Source organism: Myotis myotis, unplaced genomic scaffold (genome assembly GCF_014108235.1).
Source record: "Myotis myotis isolate mMyoMyo1 unplaced genomic scaffold, mMyoMyo1.p scaffold_m19_p_24, whole genome shotgun sequence".
NCBI lineage: Eukaryota > Metazoa > Chordata > Mammalia > Chiroptera > Vespertilionidae > Myotis > Myotis myotis.
In genome coordinates, this window is record NW_023416329.1 from 5,539,135 (window position 1) to 5,553,854 (window position 14,720).

Consider the following 14,720-nt stretch of genomic DNA (forward strand, 5'->3'; position numbering starts at 1 on the left):
TCCGTACCTGAGTATTTCACTTCAGCACTGCGCCTCCTCTGAGTCTGGGTATGATATTCTCTTTCCTCCTAGTTGTAGAATTTCCACTCAGCCAGCCTTCCTGTGGTTCTGGATGATGTCCATTCCATCTTTTAGGTGTGTTTTGATTTGGTTGTTCAAGGCAGCAATCTCCGGCGTTAACCTATGCCGCCATCTTGGTTCTCCACTTTTGGTATTGTGTCTAAAAAGTCACCACCATACCCAAGGTCTTCTAGGTTTGTTTGCATGTTATCATCTAGGAGTTTTTTAGTTTTGCAATTTACATTTAGGTTTCTGATCCATTTTGAGTTAATTTTTGTGAAGGGGATAAGATCTGTGTGGAGATACGTTTTTTGTTTGTTTTTTAAAAAAGTGAATATTCACTTGTTCCAGCACTGTTTATTGAAGAGACACTGTATTGGGGACATGTTGAATGGCTGGATATGTTTGCCTTGGGTTCAGGGAAGATATCTATGCTAGGGAGAGAAATTTGAGAGGCTGATATTTAGCTGGTAGGATGAGCTCTCAAAAAGATAATCTACATCAAGCATGTTAAACTCAAAGGCTAACACGGGCCAAATAAACAAGATTTTAGTTTATGTGGGTCACAAAAAAACAAAAGCTTCAATTTTCATAGAAACGTAGGTTTATTTCGATAGAGACATGCTGAATACAAAGGGCTGAAATAAATGAGTAATTGTTAACATAAAATAATAGAACTTTTAAAAAAAATTGATACTTTTTCTTGAACATTAATTTACCAGACACTGAATAACTACACAAATTAGTAAGCATAATGCAAATAAACCAATTTTTCTTGTTCTCCGAAAGCGAACTATTTCCTGTTGCGCAAACCAAACAAGTCAGCACAAGATTAATGATGTGGCAATCAGCTGCTAAAATATTTGCTGCTGATATTAGTGGACAGAAATGGTGCACCTGTGCATAAGGCGCTTAAGGGAAATGAATGCGGCACGATTATAGTAATCAGTCATTAGCGAACGTTGTAGTTTGTTATTAATAACTAGAGGCCCGGTGCACGAATTCATGCACCAGTGGGGTCCCTCGGCCTGGCCTGCAGGATCGGGCTGAAACCAGCTCTCCAACACCGCCTGAGGGGTCCTGGATTGTGAGAGGGTGCAGGCCAGGCTGAGGGACTCCACTGGTGCACGACTGGGGCCGGAGAGGGATGTGGAAGGTTGGCCAGCTGGGGAGGGACCGCAGGAGGGCTCAGGGTGTGTCCAGCCTGTCTTGTTCAGTCCTAATTGGCCAGACTCCAGCAGCAAGCTAATCTACCGGTTAGAGCATCTGCCCCCTGGTGGAGAGTGCATGTCATAGCAAGCAGTTGAGCAGCCTTAGCGTATCATTAGCATATTACACTTTGATTGTTGAACAGATGACTGGATTACTAGACACGTAGTATATTAGGCTTTTATTAATAGGATTATGTGTAACAGGATATTGTAAAAATTAAATTACAAAATATTTATTAAAACATTTCTTACCGTTATATTAGCTGAGCTGCAAAAATATTCATTGTGTGTTGCATGCAGCCTGTGGGCTGTGAGTTTGACATGCTTGGTCTACATTGAAAAAGAAAAGAGATCTGAGGGTACTGCAAAATTAAGAAGTCAGGGAGTTGAGGTTGAGCAGCCTGGGAAATTGAGAGGGAGTGGCTAAAGAGGTAATAATAAAACCAAGGGAATGTGGTATCTTAGGAGTAAAATTTTTCTAGGAGGAGTAAGTGACCAGTTGATTTGATAAGCCCAGGAGGAAGAGAATTACCATTGACCATTGGATTTAGCAAATAGAGTTTAATTGGTGATTTTGATTGCATAGGTAAGTTGGTATTGGACAGATTTCTCCACTGAAAAGTTACTGTTTTTATCTTTGTAATCCTATCTAATAAAAGAGAAACATGGTAATTAGCATACGACCACTACCCTTCCCATTGGCTAATCAGGGCGATATGCAAATTAACTGCCAGCCAAGATGGCGGCCGGCAGCCAGGCAGCTGGAAGCGAACAGGGAGGCTTTCTTGCTTCAGTGACAGAGGAAGCCAAGCTTCCCCGCCTGCCTTGCCGGCCTCTCAGCTGCACTCTAAGCAACATTGTAGCAAATATAGAAGTTAAACAAAACTCCTGGCTTCAGCCAGCAGGACCGCAACATTGTTTCAAATACAGAAGGTAAACAAAGGCCAGAAACCTGGTTTCAGCAGCAGAGGTCTCATAGTTGGAGCCGAGCCTCAGAGCTAAAGCTGGCCCAGAATTAATAAAAAAGGAAAAAAGGAGCGGTTGGGAGCTTCAGTCACCTGCCAGCCTGAAAACGGCCCTCAGCCACTCACCCAGGCTGGCCAGGCACCCCAGTAGGGACCCCCACCCTGAAGGGGGTGTGACCAGATGCAAACAGCCATCATCCCCTCACCCAGGCTGGCCAGGCACCCCAGTGGGGACCCCCACCCTGAAGGGGGTGTGACCAGCTGCAAACAGCCATCATCCCCTCATCCAGGCTGGCCAGGCACCCAAGCGGGACCCCCCACCCTGATCCAGGACACCTTCAGGGCAAACCAGCCGGCCCCCATTTGTGCACCAGGCTTCTATCCTATATAGTAAAAGGGTAATATGCCTCCCAGAACCGGGATCAGTGGAGCAGCGAGGCCTCCTGGCACCGGGATCAGCGTGAAAGGGGGCAGCGACCAAACCCCCTGATCGCCCTGCGGCTCTGTGTGTGACAGGGGGCGAGGCCACAACCTCCCTATCCGCCCTGCTCTGTTCGTGATAGGGGGAAGCTCCTCAACCCCCTGATCGCCCTGCTCTGTGCCTGATAGGGGGGAGCTCCCCATCCCCCTGATTGCCCTGCGGCTCTGTGTGTGACAAGGTGCGGCGCCCCAACCCCCTGATCGGCCCTGCTCTGTGTGTGACAGGGGGGAGCTTCCCAACCCCCTGATCGCCCTGTGGCTGTGTGTGACAGGGGTCGGGGCCACAACCTCCCTATCCGCCCTGCTCTGTTCGTGACAGGAGGGAGCTCCTCAACCCCTTGATCAGCCCTGCCCTGAGTGTGACAGTGGCAGTGCCCCAACCCCCTGATCCGCCCTGCTCTGTGTGTGACAGGGGGCGGTGCCCCAACTCACCTATCGGCCCTGCTCTGTGCGTGACAGGGGGGAGCTCCTCAACCCCCTGATTGGCCCTGCTCTGTGAGTGACAGGGTACGGAGTCCCAACCCCCATGATGGGCCCTGCTCTGTGCGTGACAGGGGGCAGCGCCCCAACCCCCTGATTGACCCTGCTCTGTGTGTGACGGGGTGGGGCCACAACCTCTCCATCGACCCTGCCTTGAGTGTGAAGGGGGCGGTGCCCCAACCCCCCAATCGGCCCTACCCTGAGCATGACTAGGGGTGGCATCACAACCTCCTGATCCACCCTGCTCTGTGCATGACAGGGGGCGGTGCCCCAACTCCCCAATTGGCCCTGCTCTGAACCCGACCAGGGGCTGCACCTAGGAATTGGGCCTGCCCTCTGCCACCCGGAAGCAGGCCTAAGCCAGCAGGTCGTTATCTCCCGAGGGGTCCCAGACTGCGAGAGGGCACAGGCCGGGCTGAGAGACCCCCTTTCCCCCCCACCCGAGTGCACAAATTTTTGTGCACTGGGCCTCTAGTCCTATATAATAAAAGCCTAATATGCAAGTGGTCCCCTCGACTGACCGGGAGTTCTGCTGGGAGTTCAACTGCTTGCTATGATGTGCACTGACCACTAGGGGGCGGCGCGGACCATAGCGGGCGTTGGTGACGTGGTACTGGCAGCAGGTGGCAAGTGGAGTTGCTGTAGGCTCTCATGGGCCCCAATGAGAGCGGGACCAGGGTGGGATGGGGGAACAGGTGAGTGGGCGGCACCAGGCCAAGGCAGGTGCAAGCCACTGGTTGCCGGGTGGAGGCCTGATTGCCCTGCTGATCTGATTGCAGGGCGACCAGTGGTGGCAGCAAGGGGGCGTCAGCGTGATTGGTGGGGCAATCGGGCCCCCACAGGCAGCAACCAGCTGGGGCGGCGGGGGGTAGAGTTGCTGCCCTGCTCCCTCAGCACCTGGAAGCCGGGCAACAGCTAGGCAATCAGTGGGGCATTCGGGCCCTGCAGGCGGTGACCAACAGCAGCAGCAAGGAGGGGGTGGGTGCTGCCAGTCTCCCTCAGGGTTTGGGAGCCGGGCGGTGGCAGCGGGGGTGGGGGGTGGCAGCAGCACAATCGGCCAGGTGATCAGGCCCTTCCAGGCGGTGACCAGCCAGGGGGGTGGGGCCACCGCCCGGCTCCCAGACACTGAAGGAGAAAGGGCAAATAACAATATTAAAATATTTCTTCTAATTATTTTTGTTCAATGTGCATGAATCGGTGCACCAGGCCTCTAGTTAATAAATATCTTGTGAGGCCTACCTTGATCTTGTTCTTATTATTTTGGCCAATAATTTTAGTATTCATTGATGACTTTGCCAGGTACATCTGTTACTGTAGTATTTGCCTGGTGATGATTTTTCTATTTCCCTTATTGCTTCTGCATTTATTGGCATTCTACTGTAAGGAAATGCTGCCCATTAGCCTTTATTATTTATTTATCCAGTTATTTATATCAGCATGGGCTCATGGATATTTATTTTATTCTATGGGTTATGCTATATTACTGTTGTTATTTTATTGCTAAAATTGGTTCATATGTTCTTTGGAAATGTCCCCATTATTTTTTAGGCATATCCTTGCTTTGTGTGATACCACAAAATATTCCAGGTTAATCTTATATTTTTCCTGCCTCAGTCCTGCCATCAGTCATTTCTCTAAGGTTATTTTTATTGGAATTCTAAGGTTACTTAATGGAAAGGTATGTAGAAACCAAGATCCAGTGCTAAGTGTGCACACATGGCTATTGGGGTATAATTGCTTCTAGGCCTTCATAATGGACAGAGATAGGAAATATGTATATTTACTACACATGTATACTTCTTTATCTATCCAAATCTTATATATATTAAAAACCAGGATTTCATACAGATACCTCTAATTTCAATTTATTACCATAGTATTCATTCTAGCCTTTTCTCTTTCCTCATTTATAACTTCTTTCTTGCACAGTGATAAACTTGGTTCACATTATTCACAATCTACGTATTTGCTCAGACTTACCATACACATAAATTAGTTTACAATCACTAACCCATCTATCCTCTATAATAAAAGGCTAATATGCAAATCGACTGAACGGCAGAACAACTGGTCACTATGACGTGTACTGGCCACTAGGGGCAGATGCTCAATGCAGGAGCTGCCCACTGGTGGTCATTGTGCTCCCACAGGGGGAGCGCTGCTCAGCCAGAAGCCTTGAGCCGGGCTCACAGCTGGCGAGTGCAGTGGCGGTGGCAGGAGCCTCTCCCACCTCCGGGGCAGCGCCAAGGATGTCCGACTCCCTAAGCGGTCCGTTTGACATCCCCCGAAGGCTCCTGGACTACGAGAGGGCGCAGGTAGGGCTGAGGGATGCCCCCCTCACCCCCGGGTGCACGAATTTCGTGCACTGGGCCTCTAGTATATATATATATATATATATATATATATATATATATATATAGAGAGAGAGAGAGAGAGAGAGAGAGAGAGAGAGAGAGAGAGAGAAAGAGAGGTAATATGCAAATTGTCCATTGCGGCGTCACAGTAACCGTTCAACAGGCTGCACGTGCATAGAGCACCTCTAGGTCCCCCCCCCCCTCCCCCGCCGTTACTGTGGGTGGCGGTGGCGGGGGCTCCCTTCCACTTCCCAAAGCAGCACGGCTCCCTCCCACCTCCCATGGGTGCTGGCAGCTTGCTCCTGCCTCTTGTGGAAGTGGCGCGGCTCCCGTGGAAGCAGCATGGCTCCTGCAGGCGTGCTGCGGCTCCCGCCGGCTCCCGCAGGCACACTGTGGCTCCCGCAAAAGTGGCGGGTGACCTACTGCATGTGATATCACACACTGGGCCACTAGTATCTACATAAGAAAGAATTTTACTAACTAGAGTATTATATTCCTGTACAGTTCTTAGCCTAATGTATACAGTCAACATATAGTATTTTCTTTATCTATTTGTGTCAATAAACATTTAGGTTGCTTCTATCTCTTGACTGTTTTGGATAATGCTGCAATGAACATGGGTGTGCAAATATCTCTTCCAGATCCTGATTTCTTTTGATATATACCAAGAAGTGAAATTTCTGATCATATGGTAATTCTAATTTTAATTTTTGAGGAGCAATAATTCTAATTTTACTGTTTTCCATTGTGGTTAATTCTGTATTCCCCCCAACACTGCACAAGGGTTCTAATTTCTTCATATCCTTGCCAAAATTTATGATTTTTCTGAGTTTTTTTTTCTTTGCTAGTGGACATCCTAATGGTTGTGATATCATATAGTGATTTTGATTTGCATTTTCCTGATGATTAGTGATGTTGACTATCTTTTCGTATAAAAGCCTAAGCAACTGTTATGACCAAATGGCCAGAACGACCAGTCGACCAGTTGCTATGACGCGCACTGACCACTAGGGGGCAGACACTCAATGCAGGAGCTGCCCCCTGGTGGTCAGTGCACTCCCACAGCCAACCTCCCCATGGCCAGCCAACCTCCCTTTACTAAATATGTACTTGAGTTGATTATCTCTTGTAATTTATTCTTATTTTTGAGGTAATTTTATCTTTTTCCTTCATTTCTTTTCTAAGTTTAGTCAGCTCTTTTTTAGTTCTATTTTTTTTGTGTGTGGACATTTTCTGTTCTAATTAAAAATATATATTTGAAAAATTGATTTTACAGAGAGGAAAGGAGAGAGAAAAGAAACAAACAAACATTGATGTGAGAAACATCAATCAGTTGCCTCCTGCACATGGCTGATCGGAGATCAAACCCACTACCTGGTTATGTGCCCTGACCACAAATTGATACTGCAACCTTTTGGTGTACAGGATGACACTCCAACCAACTGAGCCACACTGACCACGGCTCTAGTCTTAATTTTTGGACTTCTGATTCAAAGCATTTTCTTAAATATCTTCAAATGCTTGAGTAAGTTGTGGGTGTGGCTCTACAGTGTTCTTCTTCACAGCTATTTTTTTTTTTTTTTTTTTTGGTAAAATTTACCTTGGTTGATAGGTGTGGAATTTTGTTTGCTAGTTTTTACTATTAACTCTTTATGGATTTGTTAATTTTTACCTTGTTGATTTTTGTGGTATTGGGGTGTTTTACAGATTCTGTTTAATAGTGCTCTCCCTATTAGTAGAGCAATGTGCAGATATTTTAGTAGATGTTTTATGTTTTGTGGTGATGGGGGAATTGTGAGTCCTAAAGTCCTTTTGTCTTTTAGGACTCTTGAGTTTTTCATCCCTTATTCCTTTTCCCCTTGACTGCTAGATTACTGAAGGGTTCTCTCTCTCTCTCTCTCTCTCTCTCTCTCTCTCTCTCTCTCTCTCTCTCTCTCTCTCTCTCTCTCTTTGCCCTCTGCCCCACAACCCTTTTCCCAAGCTCCTTCCATTGCTTGGCTTTAAAGTCCCTTCCTTGTAGCCAGTGCTCTAATCTACCTGAGTTCCTTTTGTAGACTTTTCGGACTTAGAATGGCCTTCTCTTCTTTGTGATGATTTTATGCTGAATTTATATAATGTCACTTGCTTCTCTCTCTCTCTTCTCCAAAATTTTTCTCAGTGAGCTCTGCAGGGGCAGAAGCATGAGACATCCTGCACTGGGAATGAGTGATTGCCCCTTTTTATTTCCAGTTATTTTGAAATTTGAACATTAGCTGATTCTAAGTTATAAGGGCTAAAGGCATGGTTTCTTTGTATCATTTCTCTTCTCTTTATTCTGTATTGTTTTGGGAGGAGATATTTGGAGATGGGAACTATGTTTCAGCGTTGTCTTTAGTTATCCATAAATCCTACTGATTCTGGTTTATTTTCTAAATGCAGATATGAACATGTTGTCAAACACAAATGTATCTGTGTGAAAACTCTAAAAAAGACAAAGCCATGTGCTTGAGTAATTATTAGGATTAGATGAGGTCATGAGGATGGGCCACTCTTGATGGGATTAGTACCTTTATGAGAAGAGACACAAGAAAGCTCCCATTCTCTCTGTGTACACTCAGAAAGAAGTAGTCATGTGAGCACACAGGAAGATGTCAGATGCCTACAAGCCAAGAGAAGAGGCCTCAGGATGAAACCTACTTTGCTAGAACCTTGATCCTGGGCTTTCCAGCCTCTAGAACTATAGGATCTATTCATAACATTTGGGGTATATTTCTTTTTAAAACATTTTTTTGTGTGTTTAACAAATGGCACTTTAATATATATTTGTCATAATTTACTTACCCAGTCTTCTATTAAGAGATATTTTTACCTATCTAATTATTTATTATTATAAACAAAACTGTGATAAGTAATATATGGGTGCTAGTGTATTTGCAAATAGCACTTACTGTTACTATTCTAGTGAATTTATTTTATAGTATCATAAGCAAAAGTAATTAAAGAAGGCAGTGTGTGACATGTTTGGAAAAGATTTTCATCAATATCAGTATCCATTAAATGCTGTCTGTGTATATAATGCTCATTCTCTGGCTAATATAGTGCAAATATTCTTTGGACATTCAAATGTGCAGTTTGCCCCCCGCGCCCCCCCCCCGCCAAAAAAAGGTTACTTATGCTGGAGTGTGGGATCTACCTTAATATTCCTTTAACATCACAAAAATGTAAAGAAACTGTCATTCAGACTATTATTTTTAGCATTGAAAATTGTTCATAATATACTTTTTTCCTTCCAAGACTGAGTTATTCTGTAATTAGTATTCAAGCTCTACAAAAAAAGGATGTTAATATACAATTATAACTATAATCACAGACAAACACTGAAGTGGAATGAATTTTCTAATATATTAATGTTTTTTTATTGGAAATTGTATTTTCTGCTTTCTCTTTTCAAAGTTACTGGCATTTCCATTCACAAGAAATGTGAAAGATGCCACCTTAATCACTAAATAAATTCACATATAAGCAGTCATCATTCCATGTGAACATGTTACTCTGGGAACATATTTTTAGAATACAAACCCCTAAGGACAGTAAACTAAATGTTTTATATACTGCATATATATTGGGTTTAATGTATGTTTACCAGGGTTATATCCTCTTGTTGTGTTAATCCCTTTAGTATTATGTAGTGGCCATCTTTGTCTCTTTTTACAGCCTTTGCTTTGAAGTCTATTTTGCCAAGTATAAGTATTGTTACCCCTGCTTTTTTTTTCTTTTCCATTTGCATGGAAAATTTTTTCCCATCCCTTTACTTTCAGTCTGTGTGAATCTTTTGTTTTGAGGTGAGTCTCTTATAGACAGCATGTATATGGGTCATGTTTTCTTATCCAATCAGCTACTCAGTGTCTGTTGATTGGAGCATTTAATCCATTTACATTTAAGGTTATTATTGATAAGTACTTATTTACTGCCACTTTTTTCTTTATACATATGTTCCTCTCTCTCTCAATTTCTTCTTCTTCTTAAAGCACTACCTTTAGCATTTCCTGCAATCCTGGCTTAGTGGTATATACTCCTTTAGCCTTTTTTTTTTTTTTTTTTTTTTTGGTCTGGGAAGCTTTTATTTCCCCTTCAATTTTAAATGATAGCCTTGCTGGGTAGGGTAATTTTGGGTTCAGGTCCTTGTTTTTCATTACTTTGAATACTTCATGTCAGTCCCTTCTGGCCTCAAGTGTTTGTTTTGAGAAATCAGCTGACATTCTATATTCTAAAGTTACCTTGTCAGTAACTTTCTGTCTCTCTCTTGTCGCCTTTAAGATTCATTCTTTGTCTTTAATGTTTGACATTTTTATTATGATGTGTCTTGGAGTGGGTCTCTTTGGGTTCATCTTGATTTGAACTCTCTGTGCTTCCTGAATTGTGTAACTTTTCCCTTCACCAGGTTAGCAAAGTTTTCTGTCATTATTTCTTTGAACAGGCTCTCCATTCCTTGCTCACTTTTCTCTCCTTCTGGCACCCCTATGATGCAAATGTTATTACATTTCATGTTGTCCCCAAGTTCCCTTAAACTATCTTCCTGCTTTTCAATTCTTTTTTCTTTTTTGCTGCTCTAATTAGGTTTTGTTTATTTTTTTACTTTGTCCTCCAAGTCACTGATTCAGTCTTCTGCCTCATTTAATCTACTTTTGTTTCCTTCCAGTGTATTCTTGATGTCAGATATGTTATTCTTAATTTTCAACTGATTATTATTTCTGGTTTATATTTCTTGTTTTATACTATTGTAGTTCCCACTAAGTTTCTTGAAATTCTCACTAAGTTCATTGAGCATCCTTATAACCATTACTTTGAACTCTATATCTGATAAATTGCTTGCTTCCATTTCATTTCGCTCTTTCTGGAGTTTCCTCCTCTTATTTCATTTGGGGGTTGTTTCTCTGTCTCTCCCTTTGTATTTGTTTCTGTGTATTAGAGCAAATTGCTGCCTTATATAGCTGGATGTTACGTGGGTTACTGGTCTTGGCTGTAGTGCTCTAGAATGAGGAGTGCAGCCTGGGTCCTGGGCCTCCATCTTCTCAGGGGAAAAAACCCTCCCATAGCTGAGAACTCCCTCTTCACTCTTGGCCTGCTACCTGTGAAAGCCGGGTCAGCCTTTCTCATGACCTCGCCCTTCCCACTGGTCACCAGGTGTTTTCTGTCTTTCCTTGATATAAGCCTTCTCAGCTGGACCTCAGTTGGTAATTCCAGATGAATGTTCCCCACTTTAGTGGTATTTCTAGTCTGGCCCTGGGAGGATGTGCAAGAAAGGTCTGCCTATTTGGCCACCACCTTTCTGTCTCTTGCTGTTTTTTTTATTTAGCTATTATTGACATATATGAGTTTCAGGTGCACCACATAATCCTATATAATAAAAGGCTAATATGGAAATCAACTGAATGGTGGAATGACCAGTCACTATGATGTGCTCAATGCAGGAGCTGCCCCCGGTGGTCAGTGCACTCCCACAGGGGGAGCACTGCTCAGCCAGAAACCCTGAGCCGGGCTCTCAGCAGCACCAAGGATCACTGCTGGTGGGGAGTGGGCCTAAGCCATCATTTGGACATCCCCTGAGGGCTCCTGGACTTCGAGAGGTTGCAGGCCGGGCTGAGGGCCCCCCCCGCCCCGAGTGCACAAATTTCATGCACTGGGCCTCTAGTGATTTAATATTTGTATGTATTGCAAAATGATCTCCACAATAAATCTAGTTAATATCCATCAGCATAAAGTTACAAAAGTTTTTTTTAATTAAAATTTTTATTGATTTTTAGAGAGAGGAAGGGGAGAAGGGAAGCATCAAATTGTCATTCCCCTTATTTATACATTCATTGGTCTGTTTCTGTATGTGCCCTGACTAGGGATCAAACCTGCAACCTTGGCATATTGGGACAGCACTCTAACCAACTAAGCTACCTGGCCAGAGCAAAAGTTTTTTGGTTTTTTTTTTCCTCTGATGAAAACTTTTAAGATCTCTCTTGGCAACTTTTAGATACACAACACAATATTATTAATTCTAGTCTCCATATTATACATTACATCCCCATGACTTATTTTATGGCTGGGAATTTGTACGTTTTAACTGCCTTTACCCATTCCCACTCATACTTTTAACCTTGACAATAACCCTGAATGAAGACTTGTACTTTGCAGCATTTAGAACTGTCTTCCAGTTTCAAGGTCAGAGAGTTACTGAAACATACTGTTCTTTTCTAAAGTGAGTGGATTGAACTATATCTACGTTTAGCTATGTCTTCTATCTGTGATTCTGTAAGTGTTAGTTAAGCACTCAGCATTCAATATAGAAGTGTGTTTAATTTCTTGTTGTTGTTATTATTATTTTCATTTCATACATAGCTTTGTATCATACTTTTAAGATTCTATTGCATTTTAAACCATTTTTTATAACCTTTCCCTAAGGTATTCCCATCTGTCAGCAGCACTTAATTTGGAATAACGTGGAACTTGAAGATGATTATTGCTTGAATGATTACAAGTGAGTGTAATTGCGTATTAATTGTTTTATAGATGCTCAGTATTGCAACTTCATTTAGTACCATTGTTTTTCTTCTGAATCTGTGGATCATGTCTCTTCTTCTGAATAGTTCTGTTTTTTAGATTTCAGTGTAAATCCCGAACTAAATAAACTGTTGAACAAAACAGAAACAGAAGCATGGAAACGTGTGGAACAGACTAACAGCTGTCAGAGGGGTGGGGAAGCAGGGACTGGATGAAAGAAGGTGAAGAGATTAGCCAAAAAACTTATATACATACCATACAGACACAGACAACAGTATGGTGATAGAGGGAAAGGAGCAGTGGGGGGTAGGTGGATCTGGGCAAAGGGGAAGAAAATGGGGACATAAAGAGATTTTGCTTGGAGTGATGGATACACAATGCAGTTTGCAGATAATGTGGGTTTTTTTTGCCAATTTATTATTTTTTTAACTAGAGGCCCAGTGCATGAAAATTCATGCACTGGATGAGGGGCCCCTTAACCTGGCCTGCACTCTCTCACAGTCTAGGACTCCTCAGGGGTGGGAGATGACCCAGAAATCAGGGGAAGGCAACACCCCATCACACCTCTGCTGCTGCCACTGCTGGCAGCGCAAGCCTCGGCCGGCCCTGGTTACCTGAGCCTCCGGCGGCCTGGGGCGGCTGGGCAGCCACCATCTGAGGCTTGCCTGTGCCTTGGGCCAGCCCTGGTTGGCTGGGGGGCCGAGGGGACTGAGGGACTCTGGAGGCAGGCATGTGGCAAGGCCGGGTGGGCGGGCCCGGCCTTGCCGCACACCTGCCACCCCAGCAGGGTGGAGAGGACTGGGCACCACCATCTTGTGGCTGTGAGTGCTGCCATCTTTGAGGGTATGGCAGTCAATTAGAATATTCCCTCCTGATTGGCTGTGGGTGCCGCCATCTTTGAGGGTGGGGCAGTAATTAGCATATTCCCTCTTTATTGGCTGTGGGCACTGCCATCTTGCAATGGCATAAGGGTCAATTATTATATTCCCTCTTTATTAGATAGGACTAGAGGCCCGGTGCACAAAAATTTGTGCACTGGCGGGGGGGGGGGGCGTGTCCCTTAGCTCGGCCTGTGCCCTCTCGCAGTCTGGGACCCCTCGGGAGATAACGACCTGCTGGCTTAGGCCTGCTCCCGGGTGGCAGAAGACAGGCCCAATCCCTAGGTGCAGCCCCTGGTCGGGCTCAGAGCAGGGCCGATTGGGGAGTTGGGGCGCCACCCCTTGTCATGCACAGAGCAGGGCGATTGGGAGGTTGTGATGCCACCCCCAGTCACGCTCAGGGTAGGGCTGATTGGGGGGTTGGGACACCATACCCTGTCACACTCAAGACAGGGTCGATGGGGAGGTTTCAGCGCCACCCCTGTCACGCACAGAGCAGGGCCGATCAGGGGGTTGGGGCGCTGCCCCCTGTCACGCACAGAGCAGGGCTTATCAGGGGGGTTGGGGCTCCGTACCCTGTCACACACAGAGCAGGGCCGATCAGGGGGTTGGGGAGCTGCCCCGTGTCACGCACAGAATAGGGCCGATAGGGGAGTTGGGGCACCACCCCCTGTCACCCACAGAGCAGGGCCGATCAGGGGGTTAGGGCACTCCCCCGTCACACTCAGGGCAGGGCCAATGGGGAGGTTGCAGCTCCACCCTGTCACACACAGAGCAGGGCCGATCAGGGAGTTGGGGAGCTCCCCCTATCGGGCACAGAGCAGGGTCCATGAGGGGGTTGGGGCGCCGCACCCTGTCACACACAGAGCAGGGCCGATCAGGGGGTTGGGGAGCTCCCCCATCAGGCACAGAGCAGGTCCGATCAGGGGGTTGGGGCACCTTCCCCTGTCATGAACAGAGCAGGGCGGATAGGGAGGTTATGGCCTCACCTCCTGTCACACACAGAGCTGCAGGGCGATTAGGGGGTTTGGGCACTGCCCCCTGTCACGCTGCTCCAGGGGCCAGGAGGCCTCGCAGCTCTGCTGATCCCAGTGCTGGGAGGCCTCGTGGCTCCGCTGATCCCGGTGCTGGGAGGCCTCGTGGCTCCGCTGATCCCAGTGCTGGGAGGCGTTGCGGCTCCGCTGATCCCGGGGTGTGAGGCCTTGTGGCTCCGCTGATCCCGGGTTCGGGAAGCTTTGCAGCTCCACTGATCCCGGTGCCGGGAGGCATATTACCCTTTTATTATATAGGATAGAGGCCTAGTGCATGGGTGGGGGTCAGCTGGTTTGCCCTGAAGGGTGTTCTGGATCAGGGTGGGGGTCCCGCTTGGGTGCCTGGCCAGCCTGGATGAGGGGATGATGGCTGTTTGCAACTGGTTACACCCCCTTCAGGGTGGGGGTCCCCACTGGGGTGCCTGGCCAGTCTGGGCGAGGGGCTGAGGGCCGTTTTCAGGCTGGCAGGTGACTGAAGCTTCCAACCTCTCCTTTTTTCTTTTTTTTTTTTATTCTGGGATTTATTTACCTTCTATGGCTGGAACTGAGAGCCGGCTTTAGCTCTGAGGCTCGGCTCCAGCTCTGAGACCTTGGCTGCTGAAAGCAGGAATCTGGGTTTGTTTGGCTTCTATAATTGAAACACTGTTGCAACTCCAGCTCGGCTGGCTGGCTGAAAGCATGGGGTTTGTTTAGGTTCTATAATTGCAACATTGTTTCTTTGAGTGCAAGCTCA

At 46.0% G+C, this 14,720-nt stretch overlaps 1 protein-coding gene across 4 annotated transcripts in view; it reads left to right on the forward strand.

The window, feature by feature from the left end:
• ZFAND4 (zinc finger AN1-type containing 4) overlaps nucleotides 1-14,720 on the forward strand; it is a 103,283-nt gene that overhangs the window by 38,213 nt on the left and 50,350 nt on the right. For 3 of the 4 annotated variants that reach the window (XM_036356041.1, XM_036356040.1, XM_036356043.1), the window contains one exon: nucleotides 11,980-12,055. The exons of the other annotated variant lie outside the window; for it this stretch is intronic. In XM_036356041.1, the coding sequence (XP_036211934.1) occupies nucleotides 11,980-12,055 (76 nt within the window). The remainder of the gene's footprint in view (nucleotides 1-11,979; nucleotides 12,056-14,720) is intronic. 4 annotated transcript variants of the gene reach the window in all.